This window comes from Myotis yumanensis, unplaced genomic scaffold, assembly GCF_028538775.1.
Source record: "Myotis yumanensis isolate MYYU_CA2020_CCGP unplaced genomic scaffold, mMyoYum1.0.hap1 SCAF_14, whole genome shotgun sequence".
Lineage (NCBI taxonomy): Eukaryota > Metazoa > Chordata > Mammalia > Chiroptera > Vespertilionidae > Myotis > Myotis yumanensis.
In genome coordinates this window covers 2,203,738-2,216,439 of record NW_027223765.1, presented here as the reverse complement: position 1 = coordinate 2,216,439, position 12,702 = coordinate 2,203,738, and the positions used below count along the sequence as shown (strand labels likewise).

General features: G+C 66.0%; 1 protein-coding gene across 7 annotated transcripts in view; it reads left to right on the top strand.

The window, feature by feature from the left end:
- Positions 1 to 12,702, top strand: part of CACNA2D2 (calcium voltage-gated channel auxiliary subunit alpha2delta 2) — a 112,021-nt gene that overhangs the window by 95,576 nt on the left and 3,743 nt on the right. For 2 of the 7 annotated variants that reach the window (XM_070391336.1, XM_070391335.1), the window contains exons 8-31: positions 99 to 157; positions 849 to 899; positions 1,024 to 1,123; positions 1,205 to 1,363; positions 1,582 to 1,689; positions 1,914 to 1,992; positions 2,557 to 2,606; positions 2,780 to 2,869; positions 3,049 to 3,120; positions 3,291 to 3,365; positions 4,466 to 4,540; positions 4,625 to 4,696; positions 4,778 to 4,849; positions 4,945 to 5,006; positions 5,780 to 5,856; positions 6,808 to 6,828; positions 9,250 to 9,310; positions 11,118 to 11,215; positions 11,396 to 11,486; positions 11,577 to 11,639; positions 11,785 to 11,888; positions 12,133 to 12,231; positions 12,333 to 12,421; positions 12,586 to 12,633. In XM_070391336.1, coding sequence (XP_070247437.1) covers positions 99 to 157; positions 849 to 899; positions 1,024 to 1,123; positions 1,205 to 1,363; positions 1,582 to 1,689; positions 1,914 to 1,992; positions 2,557 to 2,606; positions 2,780 to 2,869; positions 3,049 to 3,120; positions 3,291 to 3,365; positions 4,466 to 4,540; positions 4,625 to 4,696; positions 4,778 to 4,849; positions 4,945 to 5,006; positions 5,780 to 5,856; positions 6,808 to 6,828; positions 9,250 to 9,310; positions 11,118 to 11,215; positions 11,396 to 11,486; positions 11,577 to 11,639; positions 11,785 to 11,888; positions 12,133 to 12,231; positions 12,333 to 12,421; positions 12,586 to 12,633 — 1,875 coding nt within the window. Of the gene's footprint in view, positions 1 to 98; positions 158 to 848; positions 900 to 1,023; positions 1,124 to 1,204; positions 1,364 to 1,581; positions 1,690 to 1,913; positions 1,993 to 2,556; positions 2,607 to 2,779; positions 2,870 to 3,048; positions 3,121 to 3,290; positions 3,366 to 4,465; positions 4,541 to 4,624; positions 4,697 to 4,777; positions 4,850 to 4,944; positions 5,007 to 5,779; positions 5,857 to 6,807; positions 6,829 to 9,249; positions 9,311 to 11,117; positions 11,216 to 11,395; positions 11,487 to 11,576; positions 11,640 to 11,784; positions 11,889 to 12,132; positions 12,232 to 12,332; positions 12,422 to 12,582; positions 12,634 to 12,702 lie in introns of all 7 variants that reach the window. The other 5 variants (XM_070391341.1, XM_070391338.1, XM_070391339.1 and 2 more) reach the window with 3 other exon arrangements.

Genomic DNA, 12,702 nt, shown 5'->3' with positions numbered 1-12,702 from the left:
CCACTCCTGGGCCTGTGGGGTGGGATGGTCCCCCACAACTGCTGCCTGCATGGGCCCAGGCCCTTCCCTGCCAGACCCACTCACCCCTTTCCCCTACAGCCACCCCATGGCGAGCCCCCAAGAAAATCGACCTGTACGACGTCCGAAGGAGACCCTGGTGAGCGAGCAAGGGGGGGCTGGGCAGGGACACCCCCTGGCTCCCCGCCTCCCGCCGCCCCCTCCCGCCCGATATCCAGGCTGCGAGCAGGGCGCAGCCAGCTCTATCCAATTTTCATTTCACACATCGTTGCCACTGGAAAATGGATCCCATCACCCAGGCAGGCCTCCCAGCTGCCTCTGCCCCGTCCACTGCCTGGCATCCCACCCGCTCGGGACTGAGGGATGGGACAGTGCAGGTTCCCGGGGGGCGGGGGGGACGTATCCTCTGTGGGGTCGGCCAGCCCCCCCCCATAGCTGAGCCCTCCCCTCCGCTCTGCCTCTCCCGTCAGTAGGTCAGTAGCCACGACCTTCCCCCTCCTGCCACCTGTTCAGTCCTGCGCACAGCCAGGTCTCTGCCCTTGGGACCCCGTCCTGGGCTGGGAACCGAGAGGCCCCCGAGACCAGGAACCTGCCTCCAGCCCCCTCTCTGGGTCACCTGCTCCCCCTCCTCGAGGTCGCTCACGTGCTGGGGGGCCAGGTCACGCGTGTCATGCGCAAGGGCGGTTTTATGAAACGCAGTATCCTCAGTGCCCAGAGCCCCGTGGAGCCCACGCAGGGCCGCCCAGTGGGGTCGGTGGAGCCGGGTGGGGGTGGGGGGAGGGAGCCGCCTGGTCCCAGCGAGGCTGGCCTCACCGGAGCCTCTCTGGCAGGTACATCCAGGGGGCCTCCTCCCCCAAGGACATGGTCATCATCGTGGACGTGTGAGTGAGCCATGTGGCAGGTGGGGTGGGGGCGGAGCGAGGGCTGGAATCTGCTGCCCGGGGCATCGTGGGGGGGTGGCAGGAGGACCCCTGAGGCCCACCCCGCCCCCCGCGACCTCCCCAGGAGCGGCAGCGTCAGCGGCCTGACCCTGAAGCTCATGAAGACGTCCGTGTGCGAGATGCTGGACACGCTCTCGGACGACGACTATGTGAACGTGGCCTCGGTGGGTGCCGGGGCGGCAGGGGGGCCGGCCGCGGGTCCCCCCCCGCCAGCCGGGCCGTCACCCCCCTCGCTGTCCCTGCAGTTCAACGAGAAGGCGCAGCCCGTGTCCTGCTTCACGCACCTGGTGCAGGCCAACGTGCGCAACAAGAAGGTGTTCAAGGAGGCCGTGCAGGGCATGGTGGCCAAGGGCACCACGGGCTACAAGGCCGGCTTCGAGTACGCCTTCGACCAGCTGCAGAACGTGAGCCCGCGGCCGGGGGCGGGAGGGCCGGGCTCGGTGACACCGGGGAAATCAAGACGAATGGCCTTGTTAGCACCCAACAGGCAGCTCCGGCAGCCGGCACCATCTGCTGTGGGAGCAGGGCCAGCGGGTCAGGCCTGCGGGGGAGGGAGGCCCATCCCCCCCCTCCGCACCAGGAGGGGCCAAGAGCCACCTGACCCCACCCCCCTCCCGCCCAGTCCAACATCACCCGCGCCAACTGCAACAAGATGATCATGATGTTCACGGACGGGGGCGAGGACCGCGTGCAGGACGTCTTTGAGAAGTACAACTGGCCCAACCGCACGGTGAGGCCCGGCCCGGGCGGGGGCGGGGGATCGGGGGCGGGGGCGGGGGCGGGGGCGGGGGCGGGGGTGGGGGCGGGGGCGGGGCCGCGGGATCGGGGCAGGGGCGGGGGTGGGGGCGGGGGCGGGGCAGGGGCGGGGGCGGGGGCGGGGCCGCGGGATCGGGGCAGGGGGCAGGGGCGGGCTGCGCTCTGGCGGCTGCGGCCGTGACCTCGGGTCCCAAACAGGTGCGCGTGTTCACCTTCTCCGTGGGGCAGCACAACTACGACGTCACGCCGCTGCAGTGGATGGCCTGCGCCAACAAAGGTACCTCTGCCGGGCAGCCCTGGTGCCACTGATTTTCCCGGGTGTCGGGCCGGTTGTCCGCCTGTCTGTCCGTAGGTCCAGCGGCTTGTTCATCCGCTGTCTGAGCATCTTCCCACACATGTGACCGTCCACCCGTCTCTCTGTGTGGCCAACCTGTCCATCTGACCGAGCGTCTTTTTGTCCCTCTGTCTGAATGCCCCTCTGTCTGAATGCCCGCCGCCCCTCTGTCTCGCAGCCTGTCTGCTCCTGTGTCTGTTTGCTGGTCCGTCTTTCTCTCCATGCACTGGGGCCTGTCCCCTGGGGGGGCCCTGAGTGTCACTGCCAGCCTAGAACGAGGGACTGCAGGCCTCAGCTCCTCTGTCCCCCCAGCTCCGCTCCCTCGCACCCCTGCACTCACAGCCCCTCCCCGGGCCCGTTGGCAGGGCGCTGGCAGGGAGCACTGACGGGACATGATTCAGGGGAAGTGACACCAGAAAGAGGGAGCCTGAGGGACAAGTCGGGGCTGCAGGCACAGCCCCGTGTGTGGGTCCTGAGCAGCCCCCTCTGCCTCGCCCTCCCTCACAGGTTACTATTTTGAGATCCCTTCCATCGGCGCCATCCGCATCAACACACAGGTGAGCCGCTAGGGCCCCTCCTCCCAGCCCCCTGCTGCCAGGGGGACAGCGCCTGGGATGAGCTGCTGTGGGGTGAGCGCGCCCCCTGGTGGCCTGAGGGTGCACGGGGAGGCGGAACGGGGAAGGGACCGTGGGAGGGACCCAGTGACCCCTGGCCGCCATCCCTTCCGCAGGAATATCTGGACGTGCTGGGCAGGCCCATGGTGCTGGCGGGCAAGGAGGCCAAGCAGGTGCAGTGGACCAACGTGTACGAGGACGCGCTGGTAAGGCTCCAGGTGGGGCGGGTGCCCTTCCCCCGCCAAGGTGCCCGCAGGGTCCTGCCCCTGAGGGCCCCGTGGTGGGGTAAATCCAGCAGAGGAGCGAGAAAGGCCGCTCATTCCTCTGCTCTGAACACGGGGCGGGGCCTGGCTGGCCACAGACCACCCTCCTGCTCTCCCTGCAGGGGCTGGGGCTGGTGGTGACAGGGACCCTCCCCGTGTTCAACCTGACGCAGGATGGCCCTGGGGAGAAGAAGGTGAGGGGCCCCGCGGGGAGGACGAGGCGTGGCGGGAAGGGCTGGCGCGGAGGAGGGGTAGGTAGGCCTATGGGACCGCTGGTGAGAGCTGCTTGGAGCCTTGGGCGTGGGGTGGGCAGGGGGCTCCCCGTGGGGTGGAGCCCGTGACAGACCCCCGCCTCTGCTCCCAGAACCAGCTGATCCTGGGCGTCATGGGTATTGATGTGGCGCTGAATGACATCAAGAGGCTGACTCCCAACTACACGGTGAGTGTCGCCCGCTCTGCCTCCCGTGGGGACACGGCCCGGGCCCGCACGGGAGGCTGGTGGCGATCAGACACCCTGTGGATACCTCTGAGTTCAGGCAGTCAGGGAAGGCTTCCGGAGGAGGTGACCTTGGGCCTAGAGCTGGGGCGGCCAAACTGCCTGTGAAGGGCCAGACTGTGACTGCCTGAGGCCCCGCCAGCCTCAGTGCGCACATTCCCGCTCCATCTGCGGCTCCCTTGGGAACAGGCCCCAGACCAAACAAACGGGCATGGCGTGTTCCAGCGCGATTGGCTGGGAGACACTGACATGTGAGCTCCCGGTAATTTCCGCTTGTCATGAAACAGGAGTGTGCTTTTGATCTTTTCAAGCATTTAAAAATGTCAAAGCCGTTCGCAGCTGACAGCTAGATATGAGCAGGCGGCAGGCGGGTGTGGCCATCGCGTGGCAGGAGTGGCCGCGTGGCCTGGGTAGAAAGGCGGGGAAGGCAGAGGGGATTCTCTGGACAAAGGCCTGGACGTGAAAAACAGAATCCTAAGCCAGGGCAGGGGCAGGAGCAGTGTGGCTGCCCAGGGCCCGTGGGCTGTGAAAGGGGTGGCGGGTGGGGGGGTGTGACCGCATCCTTACACCTGAGCCACACGCAGGCCCCGTGTCATTGGGCTCCAGGTGCACTGAGAAAACTGCCGGGAGGAGAGGGTGGGTCCAGGAGGGAGCCCCAGACCTGTGGGACCCGGGTCCGCTCCTCCCCTGTGCTCTCCTGAGATGGGTACCAGGAGGAGGCAGGAGGGGGTGGGGCCAGTGGAGGTGGAGCCGCTGCTGACTGACAGCTCCATTAGAACCAGGGATGGGGAGAAGCCCAGGCTGCCAGGTGAGTGGTGGTCGCATGGAGCTGGTCAGCCAGGCCAGGGCTGCTTCCAGAGGGGCACCAGCCTGCTGGGCTGGGCTTGAGAAGCAGGCTTGGGGCCCCCTGGCGTGTGGGGGCCCGGCCCAGGCAGGCAGATGGCACCCCTCGGCGGCATGGAAGGCAGATAAGGAAAAGCTCCAGAGCCCAGGGAACCCCTCCCCAGCCTCCAGGCCCTGAGCCCCCCAACTTACACCCCCAGCTTGGAGCCAACGGCTATGTGTTTGCCATTGACTTGAACGGCTACGTGTTGCTGCACCCCAACCTCAAGCCCCAGGTGAGCCATGCGAGTGGCCTAGAGGGGGGGTGGACCCTGTGAGATGGGGCCTCTGACTTCCTGCCCGGCCCCCTCCCCCCCCAGACCACCAACTTCCGGGAGCCCGTGACTCTGGACTTCCTGGATGCAGAGCTGGAAGATGAGAATAAGGAGGAGGTGAGGAAGGAGGGGAGCAGGGGTGCGGCACCCAGAGCGGAGGAAGGCAGGGCCCCGCCCTCACGTCTCCGGCTCTTGCAGATCCGTCGGAGCATGATCGACGGCAACAAGGGCCACAAGCAGATCAGAACATTGGTCAAGTCCCTGGACGAGGTGAGACAGTGGCAGGGCCAGCGGCGGGCGGACATGGTCCTCCCCGACCCCACCCTCCTGCTGGCCCAGGTGCCTGACCCCGCCTCTCCTCCCAGCGGTACATCGATGAGGTGATGCGGAACTACACCTGGGTGCCCATAAGGAGCACCAACTACAGGTGAGTGGGGCCGCGGTGGGGCCGGCAGGGAAGGGCGGGGGGTCCAAGCCCAGCCGGCCCCACACCAGTGTTCAGTGGGCCACCCGCAGCCGGGCGCTCACGTCTCCCCAGCGACGCTCAGTCCCCAAGGGCCTCTCCTGGGAGCACAGGACACACCAGCCGGTGATCCGCCACTTCCCTGCACCCCCTCCCGCCCCTCCCGCCCGGATGGTACCCTGGGTGTCTGCACCCCATGTCTCCCTCAGCACATTCATGGGCCTGCGGGCCCGACCAGGTCCCTGTGGCTCAGGCCCAGGCAGTGTCCTTGCCTCATTCACACCCCATCTCGGCCTGAGCTGCCCCCCATGGTAGTGCCAGCCCTGCTTTCAGCGGCTCTCGGTGGCCTGAGTCTCTGGGGGCTGCAGACCCTCCTCCCCCTGCAGCGCCCCAGCCTAGCTCACTGACAGTGTTCTGCCCCTGGTGAGCTTGCTGCTGGCCAGATGGAGGAGGCTGGCGGGGCAGTTGGTATGTTGGGGGAGGCCGCTGGGCGTGAAGGGTGGGGTGGAGATTTGCTTTGGGGCTGGAAGTTCTGAGGCCTCGAGGAGAAGATGGGGAGTGGAGGGTCCAGGCCCCAAGGCCGTGGCTCTCCCACCACTAAACAGGGGAAGACATCTCTGGGGTCAGGGGAGGGGAGGCCACAGCCTGGGTCTCCACCCAGCTCCAAGGCCATGGGGAGGGGGTGCCCAGGTGCCCGCCTCTCCCCAGCAGTGACCTGCGCCCCTCCCTCCCCCCAGCCTAGGGCTCGTGCTCCCTCCCTACAGCACCTTCTACCTCCAAGCCAATCTCAGCGACCAGATCCTGCAGGTCAAGTGTAAGTGGCCAGCCCCTGCCTGTGCCCTGCGCCCCCGTCTCCGCCCCGCACCCTGGCACCCTGGCACCTGGCCGGCCTCGGGCAGCATAGCCAGCTGCCTGCAGCCAGGAGGCCCCTCCCGCCCCGTCTGCCTGTCCCCAGGCGCCCGCAGGCTGGGCACCAGCCCGGAAAGTCTGTGGACTCTGCATGCTTGCCTTTGCTCAGATTCGGTTCCAGAGCATTCTCTCATGGCTTCCGTTGAGGTTCTGTTTTTGGTTTCTCCTACTCCGTGTCTTCCCTCCTTGGCCTGCCCCCTCCCCCACGCACCCCTGGGGTGCATTCCTGGAGAACACGTTCCTCTCACCCACTTCTTCTCCCTGCAGCTCTCACCCCCCGGGCGCCAACCCCGGGTCTCCCCCCTCGCCCCTCTGCTGTTCCCCCATCATCCTCACTCACCTTGCTCCTCATCTTCTTTCTCCCTCCCTCTCCCCCTCTTTCCTTCCTTCTCCCCTTCCTTCTCTTTCCCCTCCCTCACCCCCACCTTCTCTATCTCCTTCTCTTCCCTCCCTCTCTGCTCACTCCCTCCCTCCCTCCCTCCCTCTCCCACTCTCTGCCTGTGGCTCACCCCTGCATGTCCCACCCACCCTGGGCCTCCCGGAGCCTGTGGCCCCGCCTGCCCACCACCGAGGTCACGGGGAGGGAGGCTGGGGCTCCGGCCCCCTCGGGCGATCCCCACCTGCCTGGCCCACTGGGGCGCATCTCCTTTGAGTTCTCTCGCTCTCTCTTTCTCTCTCATGTCGTTTTTTGCAAGAAGTTTCCTTTCGGTATGATGATAAGACACAATATTTTCATTCAAACAGCCATTGAATAAAATATTGTTTGTGCCCCTCCCCTTCCCCTCCCCCTTTTCGTTTGTTTTTGTGTTTGTGTTGTTTTGTTTTCCTCGCTTTCTCTCTTGGTGGACTGTCCCAGTGCCAATCAGCAAACTGAAGGGCAAGTATATTCAGAACCAGTGCACCCCCCTCTCCCCACCCCACCCGCCCTCACGCCCCTGCTTGCCCCCCTCCCTGCCCAGGACCGGCCACACCCCTGCTCTCCAGGGCCCCCTCCCAGCATCCCCCTGGCTCCCCCAGTTCTTGCCTTTCCTCCGATCCCTACTAGAGCCAGCGGCCCCTCCCCGGCCCTACCTGCAGGGCGGTTCTCCAAGGTGTTCTGAGAGCTCAGGCCCCCTCTCACCCGCCTGGCTCCCTCTGGGCCGGTCCCGCCCCCCTTCTCTGTCCCTCGAAGACAACTCAACAGTGGGGACAGGGCTGGATGCCTCTGCACCACCCCCACCCGGCAGTGCAGGGCCGGAGACGCAGGGGGCAGATCCGTCCTCACAGGGACTGTGTGATGCCCACGGGAAAGGGCCGGCCACACCGGCTTTCTGGGGAAGCTCTTCCCCTGACCGCCAGTGCTGACTGCAGGGGAGACGGAGGCTCTGAGGCCGGTGGGCAGGACAGGGCAGCAGCCAGGCCACCTGGCCAGCAAGGCAGACCAGACCATCCTGGGCGCTGGCCATGGTGCTGAAACCCAGAGCCGTGGCTCAGGCCACCAGCCCAGCCCTGCGCTGGGTGCTCTCTGCCCCTGGGGAGGTGGGCAGGTTGGAGAAGGAGTCCAGTGAAGGCAGATGCAGGGCAGTGTGCCTGACCGGGAAAGGAAGGGGATCTGTCTGGACCCCAAGGGCCAGCAGAAGAGCTGGGAGGGATCCGGCTGGATGTGAAGAGCAGGGTCTGGCGCTCAGAGGTGCCCAGGCCAGACTCCCGGGAAAGGAAGGCAGTGAACGTGCGGGCCTGGTGAGAATGAGAGGGGAGAGCATCAGGCCAGGGACTGCCACTGTGCAGACACGCTCCCCCCGCCCCGCCCCCCCCCCCGCAGGGAACCCCTGGGCAGAGAGGAGGTCCTGTCCTCCGTCCCCAGAGCTGGGAAGCCCTAGTCCAGCAAAGGGAATACAGCTGCCCCCGCGAGCCCGGGTGGGGGTGAGGGACAGGCCCCACTTCCACTGGCTTGAGTTGTCTTTTCTCCCCTCTGCACCCCTCCCAGGGACCCCAGAACTGCAGGGCCCTGGTAACAGTGACAACCATAGCACAGCCTCCCTTCCTGCTCCCCACCTCCTTTTTCTTTCTCCTCCTCCTCTCCTCCCCACCCCTGCCCTGTCGGCTTGTGTCCAAACCCTGCCTCCCAGTCCTATCAGAAAGCAACAGTCCAACCAGTGACTGCCCAGCCCCCTAGGCACCCCAAGTCCCCCTTCCCTGGAATCTTGCAGTGCATTGTGGGAGTATTGGGAAACAGGGAAGACTGCTCCTCTGCAAAAGCCAAGCCCTGGGGTGACTGAGAGGTTGGAATCTGGGTGTGAGGATGGCAAGGGGGACCCTCTGCCCAGAGCAAGGTGGCCAGTCCCACTAGGCCGGTCCCAGACGCCCACAAACCCGCGCAGGGACAGCGGCATGCACACACACAGGCTCATGTCACTCACGCCTGCACGGGCCCCATTGGTGGATCCCTCACCAGCACCCCATGCCTGCTCTGAGCCCACACAGGTCCTAGGAAGGGGGAGACACCCCCCTCCCTCCCCCCCGCCCTCATGCTCCCAGCCCAAGAGGGCAGGTGTGCAGATTCAAGCAACCCTCCTGTCCCCTCCCAGCCCCCAGACTCTCCCCCGGCAGTGTGGGAACTTTCCCGGGCACCTCAAGGTCTCCCCTCCCCCAGCTCTTACCCTAGGGAGGACCGCCAGCCCCCACAATGCACTGCAGCCCACCCCGGCTGCCCACACTGTCTCTGGTTGGACTGTCTGTGCCCGTGAGAAACCCCCTCGGTTTGGCCATGTTGATGCCTGACACAGAACAAAAGCAAGACCTACCAAAACGCAAAGAGCTGCAGCAAAGAGAGATACGGATCTGCAGCCAAAGCCACTCCCGCCCTCAGAGTCTCTGTGGAGGCGAAGGGAGTCAGCATGTGGTTTTTCCATTATGGACGCGATACGCGCGAGACTGGCGCCCCCAGACCATGCATATATATAGCAGTGTGTGTATATATATGTGCGTGTGTGTGTCCGTGTATATGTGCTATACAGCTGTATGGAAGCATATACAGCCGCGCCAAGGGACTCACTGCCCACAGAGGACCGGGCCCGGGCAACATATTGGCTATAACTGCCCTCCTGCGATGCTGTGGTCTCCACAGGCTCCACCCTCCCCACCCCACCCTTTCTCTCTGGCTCGAACTTGAACATGGAAGTGGCGGGTTCCCTCTTTGCTAGTGTCTCCCCCTCCCTGAAGCCACCCCCCCGCCCTGTCCCTCCAGCCCCTTGAGCTCTGAGCCCCCTGGCCTCCCACCTCCCCAGCCCCCGCCGGATAACCCCCGTTTCTGTTGCAGATTTTGAGTTCCTGCTCCCCAGCAGCTTTGAGTCTGAAGGACATGTTTTCATTGCTCCCAGGTAGCTTGCGTGTGGCCTTGCTGCGGCGTTCTCCCCACCCCGGCCCGCCCCTGCACTGCTGCCTGGAGCTCTGTGTGTCTGTGTCCTGTGCACTGTCGCCCCCTCCCCATGCATAGCCCCGTATGTGCGCCACATGCATACCCGGGCCATGCAGCTGAACCAGGCAGCGGTGCCAGCTGCCCCGGCTCCCCTCCCAGCAGGCCTGGCGCGGAGGGCTCTGCACACTCTGCCCACTTCCCTACCCTCCCAGGCAACCAGGAGTCCTCTGTGCCCCGGGCTGGCTGGGCAGCTGCTGCTCTGGTTTGCGGTGCCTCCCCCGCCCCGCCCTGCACCCCGTCCTTGTCCTGTGTCAGTCAGTGTTTGTGTGGGTCTGAGGACGAGCCAGCCAGAGCCCCGTCGGCAGAGCCGAGGCTAGGTGTGGTGGCTCTCGGAGGACAGGGTGAAGAGGGGCCGGGGGCTTGGAGGACAAGTGAGGGGCCAGGCCTGGATCACCCCTCGAGTGCGCTCAGCGTGCACACACATCCTGGGGGCGCACCCTGCCTGCGGCCCACACCTGCAGGAGCCAGGGGGCCCGGGTGGTCATGCCCTCCCCTGCGACCCGGGCTCTGGAGGGGGCAGGTGGGTGCAGCTAAGAGACCCGGGGCACCCCGGGCACCACGCCGGGCTCTGGACACTCCCAACCTCGTGTGTGCACATGCGCGCATGCACCCACACGGTTCTCCGACGCAGTAGCTGCGTGTGTGTGTGTGTGTGTGTGTGTGTGAGTCCCTGTGGGTGTCTGTAAGCGCCTGGTAGCTGTGGGTGGCTGTGCGCAGCAGCCACTGGAAATGTGTGGAAAGGCCCGCGTGACCCTCAGGGAGCTCTTTGAGGGCAGGGACTGTGTCTGTTTTTGTCACCTGTGTCTTTGGCTCGGGAGAGCTCGATAAATACGTGTTGGGTGAGTGAAGAATGTAACCCACAAACAGAAAGGCACACACAGGGGCCGCAGGGGCACGCACCTCAGGCCTCGCTGATGGGCTGTCACTCTGGGAATGTCAGGTGTGGCCTCTACACCCGGTGGGGAAGCTGTGCACGGCCCAGGGGCCCTGGACCAGGGAGCAGGGGGCTGAGACCCGGCCCGGTGCCCTCACCAAGCTGTGGGCCCCAGCAGGGCCTGAGAAGCAGCACCTTGTAAAGCTCCCAGCTCGCTGCTGCCTGCGGGCCAGCGGGGAGGGAGGTCTCTGAGGCCGGGGTGGGAGTAGGACCTGGGCAGGAGGAACGGACTTCCTGGGAGCGGAGCCTAAACAGGCTGCACGCCCTGCAGCCCCCACCCTGGGCCCCTACGAGGGGCCTGTTCACCTGCTGCGATTAGGAAACCAGCTCCGGGAGCTGGGTGAGGGGCCCGAGGCGAGGCGCACAGCCAGGAAGCGCAGGGTCAGGTCTCAGAGTCGGCAGCAGCGGTGCTGGGACCACCCACCTGGTGCTCACGGACCAGGACAGCACGCAAGTGGGGAGCCACCAGAGGGCCTCCCCGTGCTCCATCCGGGTCCAGATACACAGGAGAGGTGGGAGGCTCTGCAGGGCCACGTCCAGGGGCGAGAACCTTCCAGGATGGAGGAAGTAGACCCCCATTCTGTCAGCTCTGCGCCCCCTCAGACCCGGGAGCCCGCCAGGCCCGGAGCGGCTGCAGCCTGTAAGAACACACCTGCCCGCCCGGAGGCCTGGCTGACCGGCAAATGACCTGGAAGACCTGCTGGGAAGCCTCGACCCCCCTGCCCTGTCCAGCCCCCCAAGCCCACTCCTCTTGCCCCCCCCCCTCTGCCCCCAGAGAGTATTGCAAGGACCTGAATGCCTCCGACAACAACACCGAGTTCCTGAAAAACTTCATCGAGCTCATGGAGAAAGTGACTCCGGACTCCAAGCAGTGTGAGTGCGGAGCGGGCGGCCCCGGGAGCCGGAACCGGCAGGTGTGAGAGATGCAGGCCTAAGCCAAGGGCCAGGCCGGGCCAGGGCATGGGGAAGGCTCCCATTAGAGCCTTGAGGGGAGGGGGTCCGTGGGGAGGGAGCCATGAAAAGCTTCCCCTCACCCCTGCCCTCCCCTTTCAGGCAACAACTTCCTTCTGCACAACCTGATCTTGGACACGGGCATCACCCAGCAGCTGGTGGAGCGTGTGTGGCGGGACCAGGATCTCAACACGTAGGCACCGCCCGGGCTGTGGGGGCAGGAGGCCGGGATGGGCCGCGTGAAGGCAGCCTGTGACCTCACCTCTCTGCTGCCGGCCCCCAGGTACAGCCTTCTGGCCGTGTTTGCTGCCACTGACGGCGGCATCACCCGAGTGTTCCCCAACAAGTAAGTGACCTGCCCCACTCCCCGACACCCTGCCCTCGCCTGGGGCCCCGCCTCCGTCCTGCCGCCCAGAGGCCTGGGCACCTGCTGAGACCGCTGTCCCCCATAAGCCACCCTTCCACCCACCTCTGCCTTCCTGGGTGACCAGGGCAGCTGAAGACTGGACGGAGAACCCGGAGCCCTTCAATGCCAGTTTCTACCGCCGCAGCCTGGACAACCGCGGATACGTCTTCAGGCCCCCACACCAGGAGGGTGCGTGTCCCCCGGGTGCACAGCAGCAGGGAGCTGAGGCCACGCTGTGTGCTCCTCCAGGCAGGGCTCTCCTCTCCGAGGCCCCTCCCAAACACGAGGCAGGCTGAGATGGGCACGGAGGTGGGCGGATGAGGAGAGAGGGCGGGGCTGTGCTGACCACTGCCCTGGGTGCTGGGTGCTTAGGGCTGGGGTAAGCGTTGGCTGGGCTCCTGGACCAGCCCCCACCCCTGACTGCCTCGCCCAGCCCTGCTCAGGCCTCTGGAGCTGGAGAATGACACGGTGGGCATCCTGGTCAGCACCGCTGTGGAGTTCAGTCTGGGCGGACGCACCCTGAGACCAGCAGGTCAGTGCCCGAGGCGGGAGCAGGGAGGGGCCCACGGTGGGCAGGGTGCTGCCGAGGCCGGCAGACAGGCAGGCACTGATGGCCCTTGCTCTCCCCGCCAGTGGTGGGTGTTAAGCTGGATCTAGAGGCCTGGGCTGAGAAGTTCAAGGTGCTAGCCAGCAACCGTACCCACCAGGACCAGCCTCAGAAGGTACTTGGGCAGGGGTGGGGGCCGTAGCCCAGCAGCACCCGTTCTGGAGCCCCAGTCCTCCCTCTCAGTGTCTCCAGTGCAGATGCCCGGGCACCCCAGGGGTGGAGGGTGCTGGGAGGGGGAGGCTGGTGGACACCGTACAGTCCTTGCTCTCCGCCCAGCAGTGCGGCCCCAGCACCCACTGTGAGATGGACTGCGAGGTCAACAATGAGGTGGGTGCGCCCTGGGCTTCTCATTCCCCCCACCCCACCGCCCCCTCCACAACTCCTAGGCCCTCCCCG